General features: G+C 48.2%; 1 protein-coding gene across 1 annotated transcript in view; it reads right to left on the bottom strand.

Annotated features, from left to right (window-relative positions):
- Window positions 1–643: 643 nt before the first annotated feature.
- Window positions 644–9,420, bottom strand: part of LOC144893990 (uncharacterized) — a 12,441-nt gene continuing 3,664 nt past the window's right edge. The window contains exons 3-5 of the mRNA XM_078785369.1: window positions 3,747–3,818; window positions 3,433–3,513; window positions 644–1,240 (exon numbers count right to left, since the gene is read on the bottom strand). Of these exons, the coding sequence (XP_078641495.1) occupies window positions 1,154–1,240; window positions 3,433–3,513; window positions 3,747–3,818 (240 nt within the window). The 3' untranslated portion in view covers window positions 644–1,153. The remainder of the gene's footprint in view (window positions 1,241–3,432; window positions 3,514–3,746; window positions 3,819–9,420) is intronic.

Consider the following 9,420-nt stretch of genomic DNA (forward strand, 5'->3'; position numbering starts at 1 on the left):
AAAACAAAAACAGGTTCCTCAGTCAGCCTGCTATCCCTCGCAGGGGTCTTAAGCTATGTGTCAGCCTGCTCAAAAACAGCTCGCCTTGGAACAGGCCACAACGGTTTCTCCACGATTAATCTTTCGACCAATCAAATTTGCCGCGCGGCGTGTCCTAACGATGCAATCACAGATAAAACTCCGTCCAACGGATCTGCTTGTTTAATTTCATCTTTTCCTAAAAGATTGTTCCAAAATCCTCAGTTCTCCCAGAAGAGTTGGTAGGATGTTCAGCTACGGCCTGCTCCGTTTGATCCATCAGCTTTGTATGGTTTACATTGCGGGTGTTATTCAAAGTTCACCAACAAAATGGTGCTTGGAAATGCAAAACAAGATTTGAAACAACCTTTCCATGTGCTTCTCTCAACACTGCGTGGGGTTGGGTGTTCTATGAACTCTTGAGTTGTAGAAGCACATATCATCATTTACTCTTTACATCAATAATAATATTAGTAAGTTACTCCTTAATATTAATAACTAATAAATAAATTATTGATTACTAATATTAATAATTAATTAATTAACTCCTTAATATTACATCAAGGAAAAATAGGTGATTTAAAGTGATATAAATCATTACTAATTGACACAATTCACAAGGATGTCAAATTAAAAAGTTTATTTTGAAATGCATTTATTTAAATAAAAATCAGAAATTTTGATAAATCAGAAACTCCGTGTTTAGTGTTTCGATAGTCATTAAATGTGACGATAAGTTAAACTTGTTAACACAGTGTAACGAATATCGATGGATTACAAGTCACAAAATAAAGACATGAGTAAGTGAATGGTTCATACATGACAATGTGAAAAGTAAAACACAATGAGTGCTCAACAAATGAGAATGAATGAAGAAAAGTGCATTCGATCATCAATGAATGATCCGTAATTTGAAAAGTGAACATGGAATGAATGCATAAAACAACGAATGAATAATTAAAGCACTATATATGTATCATGAGAAACGAGGAGACTTTTGTTCATTTTTTTGGGGCTTTTTTAATGAAATATAAATGATTAAAGAATGAAAGATTGTGAGTAAATATGTTGGGATTAGTTTGGAATGAGGGAAACCCGTGGATATACAATATGATTGAATAAAAGAATGAATCGATCAAGCTCCAAGCAAAGCGTTGTGTTCTTCGGTCTTGCCTTTCCCCAGTCTCTTGAGCAAAAGGAGAGAAGCAACAGCAGAGAAGATCTGTCGGGGGGGAGAGTAGGGACAGCACGGGTAGAGGAGGAGAGGGGCATCAGGGGTAGGGAGAAGAGGGGGGCAGCAGGGGTACGAGAGGACGAAAGCAGGGGTAGAGGAGGAGAGGGGCAGCAGGGGTAGAGGAGGAGAGGGGCAGCAGGGGTAGAGGAGGAGAGGGGCGAGATTATTTTTCAGACAAATTTTTATCGCACAGAGTACGAGCATAATCATAGTCTGCAGGGACTGTGCTTAAGATAGCCAGCTTAATGTTGCATTTGCATGTTTGTTTCGTGCTATTATTGAACATTTCACAACTTTTAAACAATTCCTCTCCACTGATCACCAGGATGTCATCTTTACACAGATTTAAGATTCGTGAAAAAGCTTGTACATAAATGGCATGTGGGGCAAAAACATCAGTCGACATCAATGCACTTTTAAATGAATTCCAAGAACATTATTAGTAGGTAATTGTAATTTCAAAGACAGCCCAGCATGTGACTGTGGTCACGCAGATCAGACTATTCATCACATTGTGAACGAATGTGTCACTAGCAACAGACAGTGCTGTGACTTGTCTGTCCAACTTAAGACTTAGATCTGTAAGCTGTAAATTGTCATACGCAAGAAGAAGAAGTAGGGAATGAGATGTAAACACACATGGTATATGGGATTCTAACATGCGTCCCTTGCATCAAGAACCAGGAAATTGAGATGGGATCCTGAACAGTCGAACCCTTTGTTATTATTTATTAACATCCAAGCGACGACTCTCTTACGTGACCGGTGGGGTTCTGTTGTCTGGTGCTCATGACAACGTGCTGATCAAATACAAAATAATAGAATCCAAACACAAACAAACTTTGAACTAAATTACATCCCTCAACCTACAGCTCCAATTCTATACTGCATTCATGTTACTATAATTCACCAAATGTCCGTCCGTCTGTCTGTCTGTCCGTCCGTTCGAAGGTACCGCAAAAACGGCTGAACCAATCGCAACGATATTTCGGGTGGGTAATCCTGGGATCTCATGGAGTAAAATATGGTATATTGTTTTTCCAATTTCAGCTTTGGCCTCCAGCATTTTCAGGTTTGGACTCCCGCATAACGTTATTTTCCTCCCGCATAACTCCCGCATAACTCCCGTTAACGGTGGTACCGCACAAACGTCTGCACCGATCACTGCACGGCTGCGCTGCACAGCTGCACCGATCAGACTCTGTGACCTCGGACAAAGACCTTTTATAAGGACATGGGTTGAATCCCTGCTTGAGAGAATGCCAACCCCCTCCCCACCATCACCGCCGTCTCTCCAACTCACAGTCCCACGAGATATGCGGAAAGGACGACCCAAAACCAATTATCTTATTTTTGATTCGTATATAAACATCATTAAAAGTAAATAATGACCTCAACCAAAGTTCAAACGACGCGGGTTTCATCTCTACATGAGAGAATTCCACATAGCTATTTGGGCGGTATATAAGCCAACAGATCGCTGTCTCCATCGATCTTGCCAAGGCTGTAACACCTATCGGCTCAATATCCTTTTAACCGTTGACTTGGTAGTTTTTACAATGAAGGAAACATTAACAATGTTGTTAAAAGTTTATTTTGTGATTGGAGATATGTTGTTTAGAATGAAAAAAGAGATGTCGAGTTCAAGTGAATGACGACATGCCGTGATGGTTTCTAACTTCTAAACGTGAACTTCGCGGATCGCCATATGCAGATTTGCCACGGACCCATGATCGATGTTTCTCTACGTGAACGTAAACATTTGTTTGTGAACGGGTACGTTTTTCATGGAAGTCCTTCACGAACTTGCTGTCCATGTCTGACGTGCGACTGAGGGTGCTACAGAAATGTGGAATTTATTGGTTTCATGCTTTAGCATAAGCCGTATCTGCATTGCCTGTTTGCTTCCGGCCTCCCACCCGTGCGTAGCACGGGTATCTCACTAGTTTTCACAATTTACGTCACAGGGGGCGTGGCCATGAGTTCCGTCCTCCAATGGGAACTGTTGAATGGTGGAAAGCCATAATGATCACGTTCATGTTTGTCCTGCCCATCCCTGGCTCTGTGTTTCGGTTGCGTCATTGGACATTCTCTTCGCAGACATTGCCTCGAGAGCATGTTACACAAGCATATGGAATGTTAGACAGATGAGGACACACGATAGACAGTTGGAGACAAACCGTGCTGGCAGCTGTAGCGACGGACACACCAGCAAGTGAGAAACGGTGTCTTTGAAGCATCAACCCATTTTCGTCTTTAACCTGCAGACAAACACAAGATAAAGTGAGTGTTATCCTGCTGAATGAAGAGGTGCTTATGACGGGGCCTATGGGGTGTTCCGATGATGTGCCTGGGCCGAGATTGCCTTGAATGATCATGGATTACATACAGCAAAGGAGACATTAATGTCGAAGCGAGACCATAAATGAAACCATTGCTGTGATTGAAACAATTAATGAATGACAAACAAAGAAAATGGACAAATAATTTTCACCTGTGGCTCTCCAAGCAGCAGTAAAATGAGAGGCATGAGCCAAGCGGATGTGCTCAAGGCGGCACCGGTAACCTGTGGACAAATTCCAAGCTGTTAGCATGGGCGCTCAGGCGAGATGCACGTCTGGATTAAGTATAAAATATGTTAGACGCCATCTACTTATTACGTACATAAAATAGCACGACAAATTCTTTGTGGTGCAACGCCCTACATGCAGAAGAGCAATCCAGCAGTTTCCACCTGTTAATGTCGGAATCGAACCAAGACTAGACAGCTCAATGGTAAGTGCACTACCTCCAGCCATCCTATCAGAATTATTATTACGTATCGAAATACCGTTGACATTCCCAGAATACACAGGCCATTTCATTCCCTTTCCTTACTCCCATCAACTCTGAGACTTATTTCCATCTCTCTCCATTCTTTTCACATTCCAAAGCCCTCCTTCCTTCTCTACTAACATTTTCCCTTATCCTACTTTTGTCAATTTTTACTATAGAGATTTCATAGAACACATTCTTGGGTAAAATGCCAGGTGCATAGAAAAGGCCCCTTTATATGGTATGTGCCATGTAGCAAAGTACAGAAAACAAGGGACATTCCATGGCTTGTAGAAAATGGCAAACAATACAAAATAAGGGACATTCCAAAAATCTCGTGTACATGCTGGACTACCCTTGTGTTCTTAGGAAGAACCAAGTAATACTCTAGAAAAGTTCATATAAAGGGGCACCTACATTTTCTCTCTCATTTTCTGGATCTGGAGGTGAATGGTCGCCGATAAGCTCTCTTGTGGTGGGACAGTCTCAACGAACGGTCTAAGTTTACGAGCTCTTGGCTGTGGGGTTTGGTGGCGAACACTCGTGTTCCGACATAAACATCGTGATCGTGAGAAGGAGCGAACTGCGGACTGAGGCCTACGTTTCCCGTGTGCGAACTGTGCACGGAGGCCTGTGCTGTTCCCGCCAAGGACGCGGGGGTTTTGAAGATTCCCGAGGGGGTTCAGGAGATGCTCAGAGCTAAGTACCTAAAAACAAACACGCTTTATTTTCACCTTTATTTTCACCTTTATTATTCCCTTTGTGTGTATACGGGTCGGTATTGCGGGGGTTTTGACGATTCCCGAGGGGGTTCAGGAGATGCTCAGAGCTAAGTACCTAAAAACAAACACGCTTTATTTTCACCTTTGTTTTCACCTTTATTTTTCCCTTTGTGTGTATACGGGTCGGTATGGGAGCGCTCCATTTAGGAATCTTATTTTATCGTGCATTCCTTGTTCACCGGCATTTCTTCAATAAAGCCGGTATTTTTTACATTTTAAATCAGTGTCGGTTGGCATTAATTATCACAGGTTCGAAGACGTCCGGTGGGACCCGTGAAGGTAAGAGCTTTGCCCTTCCCCACGCACGGATTAACTCCGCTATAATTGGAACGCGTTGGAGTGTTAAGCTCGATTGGCAATCCGACCGAGACCGGTCTTTATCGGCTCCAAGAACGTATTTTTTAAGAGTTATAAAGTGTGTATATATTTTTATATATTTATTTATGTATATTTTTATATATATATATATATATATATATAATTTTAAAGAAAAAACTATCGCACTTAGGTGGAATTTGTTTTGAAAGCCATTAACTAGAGGTATTGGCCGATGTATCTTCCAAGTTTCAGATAGTTTCAATGTATAGTCCTTGAAATATGAGCGCCAACACAATTTGGGTGGACGGATGGACGGACGGTCAGACGGACATACAGACACCAACGTGATTTTGAGGGTTTTCTAAATACAACTCAAGAATGCGGAAACGGACGTTGCTGAAATTTGGAATATATTACCTCAACGTACAAAGCATTTACTTCTGAAATTTGCAGCAGATTTCGTCCAGTAGAAGCCGAGAAACGTATTTTCAGTCCCCATGTTAAAGATGCATACAGAGAAACGATCCCTTATATAAAGGAGGGGCGCTTTGCATCTTCATTTTATTGAAATAAAATAAAGATTTAAATGTTCGTATAAAAAAAAATCGGAGGTTTATTGCCGTTGATGCAGCGTCTTACACCACATTATTTTCATTAACACTTTACATTCGTTCTTCGTGCCTGTTGTTTGTGTCCATTATGACGTCCTTAAAAAGAGTAAGTTTCCTGTTTGGAATGATTTTCATTTTTGTTTTAGTGTCAGACAGGCAGACAGTAAATCTTCTGTGTGCAATGCATGTCATAATGGACACATTATGTCATAATTCAGGATGAATTCAGAGCCAAAGTGCTGTTAAACTACAGGTTCATTTTCTGATGAATGTTCCAATTTGTGTTCAAAATATAACACTCAATTGAAATCAAGATGTTCCTTGGTCATAACCTGACGTTTGTAGACAGACGGACAAAGTGAACCAATTGCTTAGCCCCGCTTTTCCCTTCGGGTGCGCGGTGTAATAATCTCAACTTAGCTTCTTCCTCCCTTAACCCACACCTCAGTGCATATGAGCCACACTTACGGGTACGTAATATATAGACAGATGGTTTAATTGATTTCGTGAGATTCATCCTCTTGTTCTTCCCTGATGTCGATGGTTGGTCGACGGCTTCACAATGGCGACTGCGCACAGTAGTCAATGGGACTGTTTGTGTAACCTGGCATTCACGTTACAGAAAGGTGACATCGAGCAAACTTTCCATTGCAATGGCATTCATGGAGCCGACTGGGCCCTGCCATGGAGCCGACTGGGCCCTGCCATGGAGACGACTGGGCCCTGCCATGGAGACGACTGGGCCCTGCCATGGAGACGACTGGGCCCTGCCATGGAGACGACTGGGCCCTGCCATGGAGACGACTGGGTCCTGCCATGGAGACGACTGGGCCCTGCCATGGAGCCGACTGTGCCCTGCCATGAAGACGACTGGGCCCTGCCATGGAGCCGACTGTGCCCTGCCATGGAGACGACTGGGCCCTGCCATGGAACCGACTGGGCCCTGCCACTGAGCCGACTGGGCCCTGCCACGGAGCCGACTGGGCCCTGCCACGCAGCCGACTGGGCCCTGCCACGGAGCCGACTGTGCCCTGCCACGGAGCCGACTGTGCCCTGCCACGGAGCCGACTGTGCCCTGCCACGGAGCCGACTGGGCCCTGCCACGGAGGCGACTGGGCCCTGCCACGGAGACGACTGGGCCCTGCCACGGAGACGACTGGGCCCTGCCATGCAGCCGACTGTGCCCTGCCATGGAGCCGACTGGGCCCTGCCATGGAGACGACTGGGCCCTGCCATGGAGCCGACTGTGCCCTGCCATGGAGACGACTGGGCCCTGCCATGGAGCCGACTGGGCCCTGTCATTGAGCCGACTGGGCCCTGCCATTGAGCCGACTGGGCCCTGCCATGGAGCCGACTGGGCCCTGCCATGGAGCCGACTGGGCCCTGCCATGGAGCAGACTGGGCCCTGCCATGGAGCAGACTGGGCCCTGCCATGGAGCCGACTGGGCCCTGCCATGGAGCCGACTGGGCCCTGCCATGGAACCGACTGGGCCCTGCCATGGAGACGACTGGGTCCTGCCATGGAGCCGACTGGGCCCTGCCATGGAGACGACTGGGTCCTGCCATGGAGCCGACTGGGCTCTGCCATGGAGACGACTGGGCCCTGCCATGGAGCCGACTGGGCCCTGCCATGGAGCCGACTGGGCCCTGCCATGGAGCCGACTGTGCCCTGCCACGGAGCCGACTGGGCCCTGCCACGGAGGCGACTGGGCCCTGCCACGGAGACGACTGGTCCCTGCCACGGAGACGACTGGGCCCTGCCATGCAGCCGACTGGGTCCTGCCACGGAGCCGACTGGGCTCTGCCATGGAGACGACTGGGCCCTGCCATGGAGCCGACTGGGCCCTGCCATGGAGCCGACTGGGCCCTGCCATGGAGCCGACTGGGCCCTGCCATGGAGCCGACTGGGCCCTGCCATGGAGCAGACTGGGCCCTGCCATTGAGCCGACTGTGCCCTGCCACGGAGCCGACTGGGCCCTGCCATGGAGGCGACTGGGCCCTGCCATGGAGACGACTGGTCCCTGCCATGGAGACGACTGGGCCCTGCCATGCAGCCGACTGGGTCCTGCCATGGAGCCGACTGGGCTCTGCCATGGAGACGACTGGGCCCTGCCATGGAGCCGACTGGGCCCTGCCATGGAGCCGACTGGGCCCTGCCATGGAGCAGACTGGGCCCTGCCATGGAGCCGACTGTGCCCTGCCACGGAGCCGACTGGGCCCTGCCATGGAGGCGACTGGGCCCTGCCATGGAGACGACTGGTCCCTGCCATGGAGACGACTGGGCCCTGCCATGCAGCCGACTGTGCCCTGCCATGGAGCCGACTGGGCCCTGCCATGGAGACGACTGGGCCCTGCCATGGAGCTGACTGTGCCCTGCCATGGAGACGACTGGGCCCTGCCATGGAGCCGACTGGGCCCTGCCATGGAGCCGACTGGGCCCTGCCATTGAGCCGACTGGGCCCTGCCATGGAGCCGACTGGGCCCTGCCATGGAGCCGACTGGGCCCTGCCATGGAGCCGACTGGGCCCTGCCATGGAGCAGACTGGGCTCTGCCATGGAGCTGACTGGGCCCTGCCATGGAGCCGACTGGGCCCTGCCATGGAGCCGACTGGGCCCTGCCATGGAGCCGACTGGGCCCTGCCATGGAGCCGACTGGGCTCTGCCATGGAGACGACTGGGCTCTGCCATGGAGACGACTGGGCCCTGCCATGGAGCCGACTGGGCCCTGCCATGGAGTAGACTGGGCCCTGCCATGGAGCTGACTGGGCTCTCCCATGGAGACGACTGGGTCCTGTCATGGAGCCGACTGGGTCCTGCCATGGAGCCGACTGGGCTCTGCCATGGAGACGACTGTGCCCTGCCATGGAGATGTCTGCGTACACATGATGGAGTAAACTATGCCCTGATTGGTTGCATTTGTGGACACGCCCAGGTCGCCTTACCAGACCAAGACCGAACTAGAACGCTACTCAGTAGAGCGCATACTCCCGCCGTGGGTTTAGTTGGAATAATACGTTTTGTTTAACATCCCCTCTCCCCAAAACAATAAATGGAAAAGAAAGTAGGCCCTAACTGTCAGAGAATTTATTTTGATATATCTCGGAATTAGAGGAGAAAAACATCATTTAAGAATAAGAATAACAGCTTTAATGCAGTAAAAGAGAAAAAAAAAATTCGCATAAAAAATTCCTGGATACGGAATAATATCCTGAGCTTCACCAAAAACTATTCAATTCTTCCTTATCCCAAGGGCAATCATCCCACCAACTTTTATCCAAATCCGTTCAGAACTTTTCCAGATATCTTGTTCACAAACACACGAATACACGAACATACACACGAACACACATACGCACACACACACACACACACACACACACACACACACACACATACACACACGGACGGACACGATCGAATGCATTACTCCCTGGAGGGTGTAAAAGTAATTACCACCGTTTGCCTTTAGCCCATCGTTATCTCGATGCAATCTCTCTGTGTTATCAGTTATCACATCATGGCGGTTTGCTCTCACCGTCACCGGCCTCCAGACAATCCACGTGCCGAGGATGTTTACCCATCGGGTGTTTGGTCCTAGTGGTTCGGATGAAGTCCCTGATTTTGATCCTTAGATCTCTGCATT

The sequence above is a fragment of the Myxine glutinosa genome, chromosome 10 (assembly GCF_964187855.1).
Source record: "Myxine glutinosa chromosome 10, kmMyxGlut1.1, whole genome shotgun sequence".
NCBI lineage: Eukaryota > Metazoa > Chordata > Myxini > Myxiniformes > Myxinidae > Myxine > Myxine glutinosa.